This window comes from Penaeus japonicus, unplaced genomic scaffold, assembly GCF_977035675.1.
Source record: "Penaeus japonicus unplaced genomic scaffold, GWHDUDI00000001_assembly GWHDUDI00000009, whole genome shotgun sequence".
Taxonomy (NCBI): domain Eukaryota; kingdom Metazoa; phylum Arthropoda; class Malacostraca; order Decapoda; family Penaeidae; genus Penaeus; species Penaeus japonicus.
The window spans coordinates 7,796,488-7,816,487 of record NW_028234411.1 but is presented as its reverse complement, the minus strand read 5'-3'; the positions used below and the strand labels follow the sequence as shown (position 1 = coordinate 7,816,487).

The 20,000-nt window shown below is 38.1% G+C and overlaps 2 protein-coding genes across 2 annotated transcripts in view; both read right to left on the bottom strand.

Moving 5' to 3' along the window:
• The window catches only part of LOC147471254 (uncharacterized), a 15,298-nt gene extending 2,582 nt beyond the window's left edge, over window positions 1–12,716 (bottom strand). The window contains exons 1-14 of the mRNA XM_086540189.1: window positions 12,296–12,716; window positions 11,857–12,081; window positions 11,087–11,752; window positions 10,582–10,806; window positions 10,093–10,446; window positions 9,749–9,973; window positions 9,482–9,583; window positions 8,808–9,368; window positions 8,445–8,707; window positions 1,594–1,963; window positions 1,200–1,424; window positions 706–1,077; window positions 333–560; window positions 1–214 (exon numbers count right to left, since the gene is read on the bottom strand). The exon at window positions 1–214 is cut by the window's left edge and continues 497 nt beyond it. Coding sequence (XP_086396315.1) covers window positions 1–214; window positions 333–560; window positions 706–1,077; window positions 1,200–1,424; window positions 1,594–1,963; window positions 8,445–8,707; window positions 8,808–9,368; window positions 9,482–9,583; window positions 9,749–9,973; window positions 10,093–10,446; window positions 10,582–10,806; window positions 11,087–11,752; window positions 11,857–12,081; window positions 12,296–12,640 — 4,375 coding nt within the window. The 5' untranslated portion in view covers window positions 12,641–12,716. The remainder of the gene's footprint in view (window positions 215–332; window positions 561–705; window positions 1,078–1,199; window positions 1,425–1,593; window positions 1,964–8,444; window positions 8,708–8,807; window positions 9,369–9,481; window positions 9,584–9,748; window positions 9,974–10,092; window positions 10,447–10,581; window positions 10,807–11,086; window positions 11,753–11,856; window positions 12,082–12,295) is intronic.
• Window positions 12,717–14,912: 2,196 nt separating this feature from the next.
• Window positions 14,913–20,000, bottom strand: part of LOC122267834 (uncharacterized) — a 22,893-nt gene continuing 17,805 nt past the window's right edge. Inside the window, exons 21-29 of the mRNA XM_086540188.1 lie at window positions 19,145–19,514; window positions 18,722–18,946; window positions 18,012–18,599; window positions 17,637–17,864; window positions 16,806–17,516; window positions 16,476–16,700; window positions 16,126–16,368; window positions 15,606–16,022; window positions 14,913–15,480 (exon numbers count right to left, since the gene is read on the bottom strand). Of these exons, the coding sequence (XP_086396314.1) occupies window positions 15,055–15,480; window positions 15,606–16,022; window positions 16,126–16,368; window positions 16,476–16,700; window positions 16,806–17,516; window positions 17,637–17,864; window positions 18,012–18,599; window positions 18,722–18,946; window positions 19,145–19,514 (3,433 nt within the window). The 3' untranslated portion in view covers window positions 14,913–15,054. The remainder of the gene's footprint in view (window positions 15,481–15,605; window positions 16,023–16,125; window positions 16,369–16,475; window positions 16,701–16,805; window positions 17,517–17,636; window positions 17,865–18,011; window positions 18,600–18,721; window positions 18,947–19,144; window positions 19,515–20,000) is intronic.

The following is a 20,000-nucleotide window of genomic DNA, read 5'->3' as shown; positions in this document are numbered from 1 at the left end:
TTCCAGTTTGCTTCTGAGAATTCTTCTCTTCAAATGTCTGACTCTCAGAACAGCGGAGGCACTGACATTCTTCCTCTTGTTTCTCCTCTTTGACAGAGGTTCTTTCTTTGGAAGTACTTGCCTTTGTGGAAGAGGAAGACGTTTGTTCCTGAGAAACAGCTCGTTTTCCTTCGACTGTGACTGGGATGGTTTTGGTCTGCTGAACTTTACCGTTCTGTGAAATGTATAAATGATTATCAAACAAGAGTCAATCATACAATATGTCTTGATTTACTCATTTCACTATTCTTTAGTGTGTGGCGATGACACCAAATGATAAATAAGACTCTCACCATTGCAGGAGCAGTGATCGTCAGGATACCGTCTGAGGACATGACAGATGTGATGGCTGTCATGTCAGTGTCTTGTGGCAGAGTGAAGCGGCGTCGGAAGGAGTGTGAAGACAACGATAAGCTTCCTTCTTCCTTCTTTTCCACGCGTCCTTCCACCAACAGCTCCTTTTCGTCCAACACCTTCACCTTCACATCTCCACCCATGAAGTCTTGTACATCTAGCACAATCTGGGACAAACATAGTATCAATTATGAAAGAACCTTTATATACAGTACATATACACCTTCGTTCGCTTTTTAATCACAATAATATCCGTGCCATCAAAAATGAATCAACCAAATTGTCTTTGTCAAGAGGAGAAGACTTACCTTATGGCTGGAAATTTCCTCTTCGAGTGATGGGCAGGAAGGTGTCCCATGAACCATAAGAGGCACTATTTGTTCCCTCTTGAACATGGGAAGATTTCCTTTCTTCTGTAGCAGAGAATCCTTCCTCAGTCCTTGAGCGAGACGCATTACTAACTGGAATCTTTGTTTCCTGAGCCTTGCATTCATTTTCCAAAGAACATCTTGCGCATTCACATTCCTCTTGTTCTGCGTTAACGGACTTCCCTTGTACGGAAGAGGCCTCAACAGAAGCACCAAAAGATGTGTTAGAAGATTCCGAGTTCTGGAATGTTGACGTGTTCTGATTTTTCTCGATCTTGACGGGAATGACGGTGGTCTTCTGTTGTGCTTCCTCTTCCTGAAGAAGGAAAATGAATTTTAGATTCATAATGTTATGTTTCCTTCCGTTATACATCATACTCAGTTTGGTTTGTATGAAATGTTACTCACTTCAAAAGAGATCAAAGATAAAATACTTACAGTCTTAGGAACTGTGATCGTGAGGATTCCATCCGAAGACATGACAGATGTGATCGCTGCCATGTCAACAAGATGTGGCAAGGAAAAGCGTCTTCTGAAGGAGCGTGCAGACACGGAAGAGCTTCCCTCTTCTTTCTCCATAAGTCCTTCCACCACCAGCTCTTTCTCGCCTACTACTTTCACCTTCACGTCTCCACTCATGAAGTCATTCATGTCCAGCACAATCTATGGAATAGACATTTCTCAATGTTATCCATCTCTTTAGTTACCTATTTCCCAATTACGATTATATATGTGATATATATATATATATATATATATATATATATATATATATATATATATATACACACAAATTAATGTCAAGAAATTGTTTGTCGGACACATGACTTACCTTATGACTGGCGTTGTCCGATGACACTGTGATGGCCTGATTCTCTTCCTTCATATCACGAGATCGAAGCTGTCTGTAACGACCCATGATGTCGCTGTCGTCCCTGCGATCCGCCACTGTGAGGTCACTGTCACTCCACCGGTTCAGAACCTCCCTGACGGCGGCGTCGAAGTCGTGGTGTATGTTGGAGAAGAAGGAATCTTGGAAGAAGCTTCCCCTTCGAGTGATGGGAAGGAACGTGTCCCAAGATCTCTTGGAAGATCCTCCACACCGACAGAAGTTCGCTCCAGGCGCGGAAATCTTTACATCGCAACACCTCTGGATGGGAGCCATTGTGGACACAAGATATTTAGATTGCAAAGAGTCAGTTCTTTAGACTTGGGAGATGCGAAGGCGGTTGCTCGTGTACTGAAGACGTTGGAGAGCATCCCGACCTTTATATGCGGCGCCCGAGGTGTGTGTCGGTGACGCGGCGATGGCGTCACAAGGTATGTATAGCGCTTGAGACGCTGCCAAGAAGTCCTTCAGCATGATTCAGATCCTAAGAATTATTCTTTATTTCTTGATCAGTTCTTAGTCAGGCTCTTGTCTTAGTCTCATGATCAATTCTATGTGAAATTTTTGATTATGTCAGAATTAAATAATACCATTTACTCCATGCGTGTATGTTGCGTTGTGGTCAGCAGTGTGCTTCTGTTCGAAGAAATGCATTTGCTTCTATCAAAGCGTGTTTTTTTTTCTAATAATGGAATCCCTGAAAATGATAATCGTGCTGATGGCAGCAGTTCAATTATTTAATTCCAATAATGAACAACGTTGAAGATTGTGTAACAGTGTAAGATATTCCTTTAAAGTTAATCATTATAATGAAAAGGGGACCATGTTGTTATTAATAAGAGCAATTGCGATAATGAGGATGATTAAAAAAAAATCATAATGATAACAGTGATAATAATAATAAGAAGAAGAATACAGATAATAATGATAATCGTAATCACAATTATGACGATAATATAGATGATGATAATCATAATAATGATAATAAGTATTATTATTATTATAATAATGATAAAAAGGATAATGATAGTGATTAATATTAATAATGATAGTAACAATACTAATATAAACAAAAAATATTTTTGTTCTGTTTATAATTATTGTTATCATACAATTTGGGGGTTACTGATATTATTATTATCACAAATATTATTACTGTTGTTGTTTTTGTACTTGTTATTATTATTATTACTGTAATTGTTGGTATAATTATCATAATTGTCCTTATCATTATTATCACCATTACTATCATTGTTATTGTTTTTATTATAAATATCATTACTACTACTATTGTCAGCATTATTACCATCATTATAATTGCTATTATCATTATCATTTTTATTATTATCATTATTATAATTATCATTATAATCATTATCATTACCATCATTGTTATTTCTATCATTATTGTAGTCATTATCAATATTTGTAATCATTAGTGCCATCATTGCCATTATCATTTTTATTGTCATTATCATTATTATTGTCATTGTTATTAATTGTGACGATAAGAGCTTTGATAATAGATATTCATGGTGTATCAGATAGGTGCTTACTTTTGTTTTATCATATAGTTTATAGATTAATTTATATTTATGCATATTATAGTTACTGTCATCTTTATCTTTACAATAATTATTATCATCATCATAATAACAATAATGATGATCATCATCATTACCATTATCATTATTATTATCTTAACATCCTCATCATAACAATTTGTCATCATAATCATTATCAATGATAATAGTAATAAACACACAAACACACACACACACACACACACACACACACACACACACATATATATATATATATATATATATATATATATATGTGTATATATATAATATATATATAATATAATATATATATATATATATATTTTTTTTGTAAATTAAATTAAAATGTTTTAATCAAGCCTTCTGAACACTTTTTTAAAAATATTTCTTCATCTTTATTGAGTAATTTTAATTTCCAAGTTAAATAGCAAAAAATTTTCTTTTACAGGATTTAGGATTATAAAGCATTCCCTTTTTTTTTCAAAAATTTTTTGAAAATTAAATCACAGTTTAAAAAAAGGGAAAAAAAATTAAAAGAGTTATTGATGTTTGTTAGTAAAAAATAGTTCCTTTTTTTGGGGGGATCCGTTTCCTTATAATTTCCCCCCGGCTCCACCCGGGGTATATTAGGTTTTATCTATGGTTTCCTTGTGATCGCGGACCAGGGAAATTTTCCCCTTTTTCTGGAGTGAGGGAGGATTCCGTCCGAGGAAAAACGCAGTGATGGCTTTTCCGCTAACGAGGTCAGGCAACGCAAAGCGACGCACGAAGTCCTGGGGAGACCTTTCCGCCTGTTTCTCGCTTGACCCCGACCAGCTTCCTTCCCTTCACCGCTGCCTGTAGTCGCCGCATAAAGAAAGTCTCAATCCAAATCTAAGAAAAAAAAATTTTTTCAACTTTATTCATTTTTTTTTTAAAAAATTTTTTAAACTCTTAAAAAAGTTATGTTTAAAAAGGGCCATAATTTTTTGTGTTTTCGATCCTTGGCAAAATGTTGTTTTCTAATTTTTTACGTGACGAAGTTTCTGGTTGTGCATGGGTCATTTTGAAAAGACCATCATTCCCTTTTTTCCAAAATTCCTCACACCCTATTGGGTTGGACGAACTTTTCTAAAATAACAATCGCAGGAACGGCCCCCTTTTGACAAGGGGAAAAAGCCTGTTTTTTTAAAGTAACCCCGAACTTTAAAATTGAATCGTCGGAAGCCCAAACCCAATGCTTGCTCTCAACCAAGTTTTCTTCCTCTGTCCTCTCGACCAAAGGTTATCGAAAGTATTTCCGGTTGTCTCACGAAATGTGTTCCTTCGCGTCTCGTCTCAATTGGCCTCAATTAACTTGGATAAAAAAATTTTCTTTCAAGTTACAAAATTTGGGAAAATGCATCTCGTGCTTTTTTGGAGAAAAAGGACTGACATTTATCAGGTCTTCACGGGATTGGGCAATATTTTTTCTTGGCTCCCCCTTGGGGAAACAAAAATGACTGTTTAATTTGCTTTTTATGTGCATTATTTTTTTTTTGCCGTTACAGAAAATATAAAATGTATTTAAGACTTTTCTTTGGGAATGGGAAGTGGGTTAAGGGAACACTCGTTGCCTTTGACATGTTTCTTTTTCCTTTTGTCTGTTGTAAATCCAAATGGCTTTGTGAATGGGAATTACAAATTTTTTTTTTTAAAAAATCTGCAATGAAAGGAAGGGGTTTAAAAAAAAAAGGGAGAACAACTAGTTTACGATAAACATCAACTTTAAATTTTAAAAAGGGGCTAGATCATTTCTAACTGGCTTCACTTCTTTGAGCAAACATCAGCACACGCAGAAGACACAATGAAGTAAGGGATCAATCAATGTCTCCTGGAAAACGAATCGCAAGAAACCTTTGTCGATTTGGAATGTTTCCTTCTTCCCAACGCCTTTCAACCCCCAACTTTCACTTTCCCTTTTCCCCATCCAAAAGGAATCCCCAAAACCCCAACGTGACCCTGTTTAATGAAAATTAAAAAACTCTTGTTATCGCTTTAAAACCCAAAAAAATTTAACACTTAAAAATATATATTTTTATATATATTATATATATATATTTTTTATTTTTATATTTTAATTAATATATATAATTTTATATGTATATATTATATATATATTTTATATTATATATTTTATATTTATATATATATTTATTATATATATATATAAAAATAATAAATCTAAAATAATTTTTTTAAAATATAAAAATTTTAAAATTTATTTATTTTTTGATGTTCGGGGAAAGGCAAGTTTTTCTCCAGGTGACGAGACCGGAGCTTTTTTGTAACGGGGGCCAGGATGTCTTTGCTAGAGGCCCTTTCGCCCGATTGTTGTCCACTCGGATATCCCTAACCACTTTTTTAATGCCCCCTTTTGGCTGCGTTGAACCCTTTTTGGGGCATGGGCGGAGAAAAATGGGGTCCGGGAAAAAACTTTCCCCTCCCCTGTGATAGGGGGAATTACCCAGGGTCCTAGGCGGAATCTCTCTTTTTCCCTTTGAGTTCCCGTTCCCTACAGGGCGAGAATTTTCTTCACTGATATCAGGTTTCCCTTTTCATCTTTTTAAACTGTTCCTTTTTTTTCCAATTCTTCATTAATGTTCCTTTATTTGGATTGGATTTTTCCCCAGACCGTGGGTTTAAACTGATTTTATGGTACTTTCTGGATTACTTGGGAAAGTTTACATTTTCCCGGGTTCTTAAACATTCTGCTCAAATAATACCTTTTGACGCGAGGGCCAAATTTCTACTTCGTCGGGGGGTTTGGACAAAATGGTTTTTATTTATTTCAAAGGGGGAATTTTTGGGGGGCTTTATTTAACTTTGGGAAAATTTAAAAAAAAAAAAAAAAAAAAAAAAAACCCCCCCCCTTCCCCCCCCCCCCCCCCCCCCCCCCCCAATTTGGAGAAAAAAAAAAAAGGTTTTTTTTGGGAAGTTTTATCCTCCGGGAGATATAAAACAAAAGGAATTTTTTGTTTCCCCAGCAATTTGACTTTACTTTCTGATAAGCCGAGAGTTCCCGGGGTAATGTGTTACCATTTTGGGTGCAGTAATTGTTAGGATGCCCTCGAGGAAAATGACAGACTGATGGGTGCCAGGGCAGAAAATGGGCAAGGGGAAAAAGGGGCGTTGAAGAGGTGGGGGACAAAAATGAGCCTCCCCCTCGCTCTTCTTTCCCCCGTCCCCTTCCCCCCACCAGCCCCCCGCCCAATGCCTTCACCTTTACCCTCCCCCTCAGCAAAGTCATTTAAAGTCCAAAACAATCTGTTAACCAGAAAAATTTTTATTGATTAGTGGGCCCTTCCTTCCCCCCTTTTTATTTTTTAAAATTTTATATATATATTTTATATATATATAATATATATAAAAATTTTTTCCCAACAAATTTGTGGTTCCATTTTGAAATTTTTGGTTTAGAGTAAAACAGCCCCCTATGTTTTCCAAGTTAAAATCACCTTAGAACCCGGGCCCTTTTCAGATGCAACGGGAATGCTTGGTCCCCCTTTCCCCCGGGCAAAAGTTTGAAGGGCGTCTGTAAATTTTTAAAATGTCGCTGTAGCGGCAGCTATCGGGCCCCGACTCTCAACTTCAAGTCTGTCCCTCCAATTTTTGCCCAGAAACCCCTTCGGTGGGGTTTGAATTGGTGGGGCACAACCCAGAGAAGGGAATTGGAAGAACTCCCCCCCCCTCGTGAGGGCAAGGGGCCCCGTCCCTCAAACCCTTTGAAGGGTTTCCCTTTCACAACAAACCCTTCTCAAACGGGGAAACGGAAAAGTTCACGCATCCAGTGTGGAAAGGGAAACCCTTTTGGCCTTATTTGACTGACCTCCCCCCCCCAAGAATCAGTGAGCAAGACTTGTTGGGATGGCGGTGGGTTTGCTTTCTGAAGGAGTTGGGGAAAAAAGCGTTTTTATTTTTGGGCACGGCAGTGAGAGTGGGAGTGTGCCTCGGCGAAGCATCAAAGAACAAAATAATTCTTCCCCTCGCTGCCAAAGTTCCCATAGAAAAGATGGAAAAAATTTTTGATGAATTTAGTTTTTATATTCGAGGGGTGGGAAAGTTTTTTTTTTCTTGATTTTAGGCTCAGACCCCTTTTTTCAGGTTTTTTATAATATTAAAGGTCCATACTTATTGGGGGAATTTTCATGTTTTTATAATTTAAAATTTAAAATTATTATTAATATTTTATAATATATATATATTTTTTTTATTTTTAATACAGTGAAACCACAAACACACAACCCGACACCCCGCGCATCACACACACACCATAAACACATATATATATAAATATATATATATTGTAACACAATATATATATGTATATATATATATATATATATTTATATATATATATATATATATATATATATATATACATATGTTTATATAATTTATATAATATATATATATATGTGTATATATACATATATGTATATATATATATATATATATATATATATATATATATATATGTGTGTGTGTGTGTGTGTGTGTGTGTGTGTGTGTGTGTGTGTGTGTGTGTGTGTGTGTGTGTGTATGTATGCATATAATTGTGTATATGTGTGTGAGTGTGTATGTGTGTGTGTGTGTGTGCGTGTGTATGCATATATAGGTACATATATACAGATATATATACCTATATATACATACCTATACCTATATAACTATATATATACCTATATATACACACACACACACACACACACACACACACACACACACACATATATATATATATATATATATATATATATATATATATATATGTATTTATATATTGTTGACTCATATGTTCATTGAAAAGAATACATAGGTATATATGTGTGTAAATTCAAAATCAAGCGCATCTGAACACAAGTCTATTTAAGAATGCCATTTCATTCCATCTCTGTATTGAGAGTAAATGATACATTTCCATAGATAAATAGCAAAAAATATTGCATTTACAAGTGATATAGGGATATATATAACGTACACTTCACTTTTTTTTTCTTAGAAAAATATATATTTGTAATTAAATCACAGTTTGCAGAAATTGTGCCATGCACCTCCCATAACACAAGTACAAATTGGAAGTAGTTATTGCATAAGTTGTGCTTAGTATAAAAATAGTTCCTTATTTGGGGGATCCAGATTCCTTCTATTATTTGCTGCATTCTTCATCCTTCAGGCTCCACACCGTGTATGATTAGGATTTTATCCTACTGAGCATTCCTCTTGTGATCGCGCTGACCATGTGAATTTCCCTTCTTCTTGGAGATGATGGTCAGGATTCCGTCCGAGGACAAGACGCAGCTGATGGCGTTTCGCTCAACGAGGTCAGGCAACGCAAAGCGACGCACGAAGCTCACTCGGGAGACTCTGCTTCCGTCCTGCTTCTCTGCTTGACCCTCGACCAGCAGTTCCTTACCCTTCACCAGCTGCACTGTGATGTCGCCGCCAGTGAAGTCAAGTACATCAATCACAATCTAACGAAAAAAAAATCTGTTAACTAACTCCTTATTCATGCTTATGATACAAATAATTAAACTCTTAAAAAGTTATGAACTTTACAGGGCCATAAAATACCTTATGTGATTTCGAATCCTCTGAGACGTTAACTGCTTGATTTTCTAATTTAATTTTACGCTGACGAAGTTTCCTGTAGTTGTGCATGGCGTCACTTTGACAAGACCACTCATTAGCCTTTGCCAAAACTTCCCTCACAGCCTGACTGTAGTTAGGACGAACATTCTTGAAATAACAATCGTCAGCGAACTGACCCTTCTTGACAATGGGTAAAAGCCTGTTTTCTGAAGTGAATCCTGAACTTTCAAAAGTGCAATCGCTCGGAAGACCAGACACCAATGACTTGCTCTCAGACGCACGAGATTCTTCCTCTCGCTCCTCATCGTCACCAAAGGTTACTCGATAAGTATTTCCGGGTTGTCTCACGATCAATGTGTATCCTTCGTCGTCGTCGTCATCAGAAGTTGGGCTCAATAGATCTTGAGATAAACAAACTTTCTTTTCAAGTTCACTTGAAGATTGGAATGCATCTGCTGTGTCTGTTTTGGGAGCTAAAGGAGCTGACACTTTATCAGTGTCTTCTAGCTGGATTGGGACAATAGTTTGTTTTCTTTGGCTCTCCTGTGGAACAAAACATGTACTGTGTTAATATTTGGCTTCATATATGTTGCATCCTATTTTATTTGCCGTGTATCATGAAACATATAGACTAGTAGTGTTAATAGCACTATTACCTGTTGTGAATGGGAAGTAGATTCAATGGACGAACACTCGGTTGGCCTTTGACATGTGTTTCTTGTTTCCTTTGTGTCTGTTGTGAGATCCACAAATGGCTTCTGTTGAAATGGGAATTACAAATTACTGTTTAAAAAAAATCTGCAATGATAATGGATAATGGTTTAAAATAAAAGGAGATACAACTAGTTTACGATAAGTACAGTACAAGCTTATAAATAGAATATTAACAAGGAAGTCTAGATCAGTTTCTCAACTGGCTTCACCTTCTTTGGAGCCGAAACAGTCAGCACACCGTCAGAAGACACAACTGAAGTAACGGAGTCAAGCTCAATGTCTCCTGGAACAACGAATCGTCGAAGAAACCTCTTGGTCGACTTGGAATCGTCTTCCTTCTTCTCCAACTGACCTTCAACCACCAACTCTCGATCATTCGCATCTTTCACGCTGACATCTCCTCCGTCCATAAAATCATGAACGTCAATAACAAACTGGAATTAGGTTGAAAGGTTATAAACGTTGTAAAATATAAAGTTATACTTCCATTAATAATGCTTTTAATCAATTTGATAAAATTGAGGAATTGAAACAAATAGCCACATGAGCACACCTTATGGTGACGATCATCTTCCGAAGACGTGACGGCCTGAGTCTCTTCTCGCAGATCTTGAGATCGAAGGAGTCTGTAGCGGGTCAGATCATCGACTGCCTGAGACTCCTCTCCCCATCTTGTCAGGATCTCCCTCATGGCTTTTCTGAAATCCTCCACCTGCTCTTTGAAGAAGGAGTCGCGGAAGAAGGGTCCCATTTCTGTCACCGCTAGAGAAAGATTTTCACTGTCTGAAGACTTGGGTTTCTTGATACACAAAGATCCGTTGATATCATTTGATTCTCCTTGTGTGCAGATTCGTTTCATTTCGGATATGTCTTTGGATTCTTGCAGATGTTCCATCTCATTATCACTCTGAGAATCGGAGGTTATAGAAGCGTTTTCAGATACAGTGGCTGATATTGAATGAACACAATGTGAAGTATCTTAAAAGTGTACGTGGATACAATTATCTTAAGGAAGGCAATTTATGATATATGATCTACTCACCAGTTTAGGTGCAATAATTGTAAGAATGCCATCTGAAGACATGACAGAAGTGACGGCTGTCATGTCAGTGAGGTGAGGCAATGAAAATCGGCGTCTGAAGGAGTGTGACGAAATGAATGATCTTCCTTCCGACTTCTCAAGGCATCCTTCCACCAGAAGTTCCTTCTCTCCGACAGCCCTCACTTTCACCTTTCCATCCAGAAAGGCATGCACATCCATCGTGATCTGTTTAATGAGAAAACTCTTGTTATCGCTTTACAACTAAAGAAATCTTAACACATACAATATATATATATATATATATATATATATATATATATATATATATATATATACTTATATATATATATGTATATGTATATATATATATATATATGTATATGTATATATATATATATATTATATATATATATAATATATATATATATATATATATATACATATTCATCAACACTACCCGACTTCTTGTCAGCAATAGTAGAAAAGTCCTTTTGAAACAACTCACCTTGTGACTTGTTCTGTCTGATGCGACGGTGATGGCAAGGTTTTCTTCCAGGTGACGAGACCGAAGCTTTCTGTAACGGTCCAGGATGTCTTTGCTACGGAAGCCCATGTCGCTCCGATTGTCTGTCCACTCGAGATCATCCCTATACCACTTGTTCAAAGCCCTCTTTATGGCTGCGTTGACCTTTTGGTGCATGTCGGAGAAAAATGAGTCCTGGAAGAAGCTTCCTCTCCGTGTGATAGGCAAGAATTCATCCAAGGATCCTAGGCGGAATCTCTCTTTTTCCGTCGAGTCCAGTTCCCTACAGACGAGACTTGGTTCTTCACTGATATCAGATTCCGCCTTTTCGATCGTTTTAACACTGTTCTTTTGTCTTCCAATGTCTTTATTAATTTCCTCATTTGAGATCTGGATTTCCACAGACCGTGGTTGGAGACTGATGTTTATTGGTACTTCTCTGGCATTACTTGGAATGTTTACATTTTCTTGATTCATCAGTACATTCTGCTCACTAATACCTTTTGACGCGCAGCCACTTTCTGCTTCGTCGGGACTTTGGACGGAACTGACTTCAATTATTTCTGAAGATTGGGAGAGCTTCGAGTCCTGATTTTTATCTTCAAGCTTGATAGGAATAATAGTGGTCTTTTGGTGAAGTTGATCCTCCTGTATGAATATAATACAACGTTGATTATTTATGTTTCCTAATGCAATTTGACTTTATCTCTCTGATCAATGTCTGTAGAGTTCGCGAAGGATAATGTGCTTACCATTTTGGGTGCAGTAATTGTTAGGATGCCATCTGAGGACATGACAGACGTGATGGCTGCCATGTCAGTAAAATGAGGCAAGGAAAAGCGGCGTGTGAACGAGTGTGAGGACACAGATGAGCCTCCTTCCTCGCTCTTCTCCACGCGTCCTTCCACCACCAGCTCCTCGCCCACTGCCTTCACCTTCACATCCCCATCAGCAAAGTCATGCACGTCCACTACAATCTGTATACCAGAAAATTCTATTGATTAGTGGCCGTTCCTCCCTCCTTTATATGTATATATATATATATATATATATATATATATATATATATATATATATATATATATATATATATATTATATATATATATATTACCACAAACAAATCCGTGGTGCCATTATGAATTTGTAGATCAGAGTAAACACAGCCCGCATATGTTGCCAAGTAACTCACCTTATGACCAGCCTTGTCAGATGCAACGGCAACTGCTTGGTCCTCTTCCCTCAGGGCAAGAGATCGAAGACGTCTGTAACTTTTTAAAATGTCGCTGTAGCGGCAGCTATCGTCCCAACGATCTCTCAACTTCAAGTCGTTGTCTCTCCATCTGCCGAGAACCCTCCTGACGGTGGCGTCGAATTGGTCGTGCACATCCGAGAAGAAGGGATCTTGGAAGAAGCTCCCTCCTCTCGTGATGGGCAAGAGCACGTCCCTCATCCTCTTCGAAGGTTCCTTGCACAGACAATCGTTCTCATCGGAAGCGGAAACGTTCACGTCATACGAGTGTGGAATGGGAGCCATTGTGGACCTTATTAGACTGACCTCTTGGCCAAGAATCAGTGAGCAGAGAGCTTGTTGCTGGATGGCTGTTGTTCGCTTTCTGAAGGAGTTGGGTAGAAGCGTTGTATTTATGGGCACGGCAGTGAGAGTGGGAGTGTGACGTCGGCGAAGCATCACAGAACAGAAATAATTCTCCTCTCGCTGCCAAAGTCCTACTAGAATGAGTGAAATTCTTGATGATTCAGTTTGATATTTCGAGGTGGTGAACGTTTAGCTTTTCTTGATTATAGGCTCAGACCACTTTTTTCAGGTTTTCATAAATTATTAGGTCGATATATATGTCGACATTTACATTTATATATATATATATATATATATATATATATATATATATATATATATATATATATATATATATATATACATACAGTGAAACACACAAACACACACGCAGACACCCGCGCACACACACACACACACATACACACATATATATATACATATATATATATATGTATATATATATGCATATATAATATTATATATATACATATATATATATATGTATATATATATGCATATATAATATTATATATATACATATATGTATATACAATATTATATATAGATATATATAAACATATTTATATATATATATGTGTGTGTGTGTGTGTGTGTGTGTGTGTGTGTGTGTGTGTATGCAATCCACCACTCCAGCAGTTGTAACCTGCTGCTAGCAGTTGTCAACCACCACTCCAGTTGTTGTAACTCACCCGATGCCCTGGTTATGATCCGGTGGATAAACAGACAGACGTTCACGTGTCATGGTCTTTATTGTGGACTAAGCTCCGGCCGAAGGCCGGAAGTCAGAGCTGTTCGCTCTGCTTGTTCTCTTGTCTGTCTGTCTGACCTGATCTGTCTTAATCTGCCCTGTTTTTTTCTGTGTCCTTCTTAAGTATAAATCTTGAGTCACTTTCTACGCCTCAGGACTTCCGTTAGCAAATACAGCTGTTGGAGAAGCTGTATTTTCGAGGCGGAAACGAACACAGGAAACAGGACACGTCAGGTCAAAACAGACTACGTACGATATATCATTGAATTAAATAGAAATATATAATCAATGTCTCGGGTCACATGATAAACAATATCAGTGCCTTACAATATATATATGTATATATACACATATATATATATATATATATATATATATATATATATATACAAATTTTACCTCCCTGACCGGGACTCGAACCCCCGCCGTCAGATTGACAGGCGCGGTGTTGAATCCGATACACTATATATATATGTATATATATGTATATATATATATATACATATTGTATATGTATATATATATTATATATATAAATATATATATTATATATATGTCATATATATATATATATATATAAATATATATATATATATATATATAGTGTATATGTATATATAAATATATATATATATATAATATATACATATATATGAATATATATATATATATATATATATATATATATATATATATATATATATTTATATACATATATATAGAGAGAGAGACATAAAGCGTGAGAGAGAGCGAGCAAGAGAGAAAAAGCGAGAGAGAAAGAGAGAGAGAGAGGTAGACCGAGAGAGAAAGAGATAGAGAAAAGGAGAGAGGGTGAGAGAGAGAGAGCAAGAGAGAAACCGACAGAAAAAGAGAGAGAGTAATAGATAGAGAGATAGAGAGAAAGAAGGAGGAGAGAGAGGGGGAGAGACAGAGTAAGAGCACTGACCAAAAAATCACAGGTGTACTGGCTTACCGCTTGTAAATAGTGCACATGTTTATCAATATACAATAATTAACATTGAATAATATAATATAAGCATGTTATTTTCTTTATATCATCAGTTTGGTGAAGATTCCACTTTCACGGAATGCAGTCACTGTATTTTTACCTTAGCAATTTTAGTCTGCTCCTTAAAATATTTTTTGATGTTTTACAATCCTGAAAAGTCATATGCTGTAACATTGCTTCATATGCCAGTTTGCCCTTCTTATTACATTCATTGTATTATATAGTACCGAAAGATCAGGTGAAGGAAGAGAATAAAAGGATAAAATATTCATAAAAGATTTATTGGAGGAATGTTGATCATTTTCTTCAATATCAGTTGCTCATGATTCTGGGGCATCTGTTGGTGGAAGAGTATGAGATTAATTTTACTGTTGATTAAATAACCCATTTCATATACAAAAAAATAAGGATATATGCTAATAGTACAAATGTGAACAAATAATACCATTTACCTAAATAATTCTTGCCATCCGTCCATTTCTATAAACTCACACGAAACCACACATATCACATATCAAAATTAACATGGAAAATTCAATAAAAATAAATCATTTCTCTTATCTACAGTTCAAAGTTGACTTTTCCAAAGTGATACTAGAAATGGTTTGTGTAGGACTGATGGTGTTGAGCGCGGGAACTGGAGGCGAACGTGCGGACGCTGTAACCGTCGCTTTCTTTCGAAGACTCGGCCAGCTTTTTCTCCTCCCAGCTGTGGCCGTTGTCTGTCTGGTTCTCCACTCGGCTTTTCATCTCGCTCGAAAAGCCTTTGGTGCTTGCCTTGTGCTCGTCTGATTTCCCTCTCTTGGTCGAGATAACAGTAAGGATTCCGTCGGAGGACAACGCGGAGCTGATGGCGTCTCGCTCAATAAGCTCAGGCAACAGAAAGCGGCGACAGAAGCTTTTCCTCGCCGAACAGCTTTCTTCCTGCTTCTCTGCTTGCCCTTCGATTACAAGTTCATTTCCTCCCGCCAGTGACACTGTCACATCGCCACTGGTGAAGTCATGCACGTCCATCACAACCTAAGGAAGAAAGATTTGTTGATATGATAAGAATTTGGCGGCCCATTAGCAAAATAACGTTCAGCGAAACACAACTTCCGGTGTAAACAAAAGGAAACACGGAAATATTTGGTGTCAAGTCTAACCTTGTGTGTGTGTCCGTCCTCAGTCACAGAAAATGCTTGATTTTCCACTTGCAAGTTCCGTTGACGTAAATTCCTATAGGTTTGCATGAAGTCCTTGTCACAACACCATTCATTAGCACTTTCCAGCACTTCCTTTACAGCTTGACTGTAGTTCTGGCGAACATTCTCGAAGAAATGGTCGTCGGAAAACAGACCCTTCCTGATGATGGGCAAATACGTGCTTTCTGAAGTGCATTTGCGCTCACTTGCATGGGAAACTTTGGACACTTTGGTTTCAGATTCCGATTTGCGAGTATCATCAGAGACTTGATTGCCCTTCACAGTAACTTGATGCTGCTGATCAAGTTGCTCGAGGTTATTCTTCTCATTTGCAACTTCGTAATGAACAGGGATGGTGTGTTTTCGTGTTTGACTTTCCTGTAGAAGAGATCACTGTTAATTCACATAAACTACCCACGCCCATGTTGCAGCTATATGATTCTGGACAACTATTATTCACTTTACTTTTACTTGTACTCACACTTGATGAAACTGAAGTACTATCCATAAACGAAGACCTTGACGATGTATTGGTAGATGTTTCCTCTAGGTTCTGAGCGTCACATTTTCTTTGGTTTTCAATTTTCACATTGAACGTTGACGAGGCCTTAGTACTGCCTTCTCCTGAGTTCATGATTTCGTCTTTGGTCTCTGTGTGGCTCTTGTGTTCTCTCTCCTTGATGCTCATTGGGACGTTGACTTCTTTGATTGCAATCGTAGGCTTCTGGAAGGCGTAAGACTTTATTGAAAGATAACTTCCATTTCACTTCAAATTAAAGTAGATATATCAGTAGTAAAATCAAAGAGTATTTTTCATTTTGATATGCTTACCTTTTTGGGAGCCGAAATTGTCAGAACCCCGTCAGAAGACATGACTGAAGTAACGGCTTCGAGATGAATGTCCCCAGGAACAACGAAGCGTCGAAGGAACCTCTTGGTAGACTTGGAACCGTTTTCCTTCTTCTCCATGTGACCTTCAACCACCAACTCTCGATCGTTCACAGCCTTCACGCTTATTTCTCCTCCATCCATAAAATCTTGAACATCGATTACGAACTGGAAACAAATGCACAGAGATAAGCGTTTCGTAAAAGTAAATGCTCCGAACAACAAACTATATAGGGTACCTTGAACGATGAACATACACTGCATTATTTTTACCTTATGGTAAGATTCGTCCTCCACTGATGTGACAGCCTGATTCTCCTCTCTCAGATCTTGAGATCGAAGATTCCTGTAGCATGTGAGATCATCGAAGATGGAAGATTCCTCTCCCCAGTTCCTTAGCACTTCCTTTATTGCCTTGTGGAAGTCATTCCTAGTGTCTTGAAAGACAGAGTCGTTAAAGAAAAGTCCCCTTCTTCTAATAGGGACGAACATGTGTCCAGATTCATCGTGTGTTGTAGTTTCCATACGTGACGATTTATCCACAGACTCGCATTCTCTCTTCTCACTTGATTGCCTTTCACTATTACAGTATGTAGATGTTCCAACACTAGATTCCTTGGAAGCAGTAGTTTCAGCCTTTCTTTGCCTCTCCTCCTGCATTTGATTCTGATTGATATTCTTCTGGGAACTTGCATATGTGTCTGTAGAGGAGCTTTGGACCTTTTCAGAGTCATTAGTCGTGGATCCGATAATCTTGATTGGAATTTTCATTCCAGTTTGCTTCTGAGAATTCTTCTCTTCAAATGTCTGACTCTCAGAACAGCGGAGGCACTGACATTCTTCCTCTTGTTTCTCTTCTTTGACAGAGGTTCTTTCCTTGGAAGTACTTGCCTTTGTGGAAGAGGAAGACGTTTGTTCCTGAGAAACAGCTCGTTTTCCTTCGACTGTGACTGGGATGGTTTTGGTCTGCTGAACTTTACCGTTCTGTGAAATGTATAAATGATTATCAAACGATAGTCAGTCACACAATATTTCATGATTTACTCATTTCACTATTACTTAAAATATCTAATACTGAATACAAATAACAAATAAAAGTCTCACCATTGTAGGAGCAGTGATCGTCAGGATACCGTCTGAGGATATGACAGATGTGATGGCTGTCATGTCAGTGTCTTGTGGCAGAGTGAAGCGGCGTCGGAAGGAGTGTGAAGACAACGATAAGCTTCCTTCTTCCTTCTTTTCCACGCGTCCTTCCACCAACAGCTCCTTTTCGTCCAACACCTTCACCTTCACATCTCCACCCATGAAGTCTTGTACATCTAGCACAATCTGGGACAAACATAATATCAATTATGAATGAACCTTTATATACAATATAGATACACCTTCGTTCGCTTTTTAATCATAATAATATCCATGCCATCAAAAATGAATCAACTGTTACCAAATTGTCTTTGTCAAGAGGAGAAGACTTACCTTATGGCTGGAGTTGCCTGAAGAGACGGTGATGGCCTGATTCTCTTCCTTCAGATTACGGGATCGAAGCTTCCTGTAGTGGTCAAGGACATCACTGCAACGGAAGTCAGTGTCGTCCAAGCGATCTGTTAGCTTCAGATCTGAGTCATTCCACCTCTTGAGGACCTCTCTGATGGCGGAGTTGAAGTCCTGATGAATATCAGAGAAGAAGGAGTCGTGGAAGAAATTTCCTCTTCGAGTGATGGGCAGGAAGGTGTCCCATGAACCATAAGAGGCACTATTTGTTCCCTCTTGAACATGGGAAGATTTCCTTTCTTCTGTAGCAGAGAATCCTTCCTCAGTCCTTGAGCGAGACGCATTACTAACTGGAATCTTTGTTTCCTGAGCCTTGCATTCATTTTCCAAAGAACATCTTGCACATTCACATTCCTCTTGTTCTGCGTTAACGGACTTCCCTTGTACGGAAGAGGCCTCAACAGAAGCACCAAAAGATGTGTTAGAAGATTCCGAGTTCTGGAATGTTGACGTGTTCTGATTTTTCTCGATCTTGACGGGAATGACGGTGGTCTTCTGTTGTGCTTCCTCTTCCTGAAGAAGGAAAAGGAATTTTAGATTCATAATCTTATGTTTCCTTTCGTTATACATCATGATCAGTTTGGTTTGTATGAAATGTTACTCACTTCAAAAGAGATTAAAGATAAAATACTTACAATCTTAGGAACTGTGATTGTGAGGATTCCATCCGAAGACATGACAGATGTGATCGCTGCCATGTCAACAAGATGTGGCAAGGAAAAGCATTTTCTGAAGGAGCGTGCAGACACGGAAGAGCTTCCCTCTTCTTTCTCCATAAGTCCTTCCACCACCAGCTCTTTCTCGCCTACTACTTTCACCTTCACGTCTCCACTCATGAAGTCATTCATGTCCAGCACAATCTAGGAAATAGACATTTCTCAATGTTATCCATCTCTTACCATCATCTCTTTAGTTACCTATTTCCCAATTACGATTATATATATATATATATTGTGTGTGTGTGTGTGTGTGTGTGTGTGTGTGTGTGTGTGTGTGTGTGTGTGTGTGTATACACACAAATTAATGTCAACAAATTGTTTGTCGGACACATGACTTACCTTATGACTGGCGTTGTCCGATGACACTGTGATGGCCTGATTCTCTTCCTTCATATCACGAGATCGAAGCTGTCTGTAACGACCCATGATGTCGCTGTCGTCCCTGCGATCCGCCACTGTGAGGTCACTGTCACTCCACCGGTTCAGAACCTCCCTGACGGCGGCGTCGAAGTCGTGGTGTATGTTGGAGAAGAAGGAATCTTGGAAGAAGCTTCCCCTTCGAGTGATGGGAAGGAACGTGTCCCAAGATCTCTTGGAAGATCCTCCACACCGACAGAAGTTCGCTCCAGGCGCGGAAATCTTTACATCGCAACACCTCTGGATGGGAGCCATTGTGGACACAAGAGATTTAGATTGCAAAGAGTCAGTTCTTTAGACTTGGGAGATGCGAAGGCGGTTGCTCGTGTACTGAAGACGTTGGAGAGCATCCCGACCTTTATATGCGGCGTCCGAGGTGTGTGTCGGTGACGCGGCGATGGCGTCACAAGGTATGTATAGCGCTTGAGACGCTGCCAAGGAGTCCTTCAGCATGATTCAGATCCTAAGAATTATTCTTTATTTCTTGACAGTTGTGTCAGTTCTTAGTCGGGCTCTTGTCTTAGTCTCATGATCAATTCTATGTGAAATTTTTGATTATGTCAGAATTAAATAATACCATTTACTCCATGCGTGTATGTTGCGTTGTGAACATGCACACTCAGCAGTCAGCGTGGAGAGCAGTGTGCTTCTGTTCGAAGATATGCATTTGCTTCTATCAACGTTTTTTTTTTTTTTTCTAATAATGTAATCCATTAAAATGATAATCGTGCTGATGACAGCAGTTCAATTATCAAATTCCAATAAGGAAACACACTGA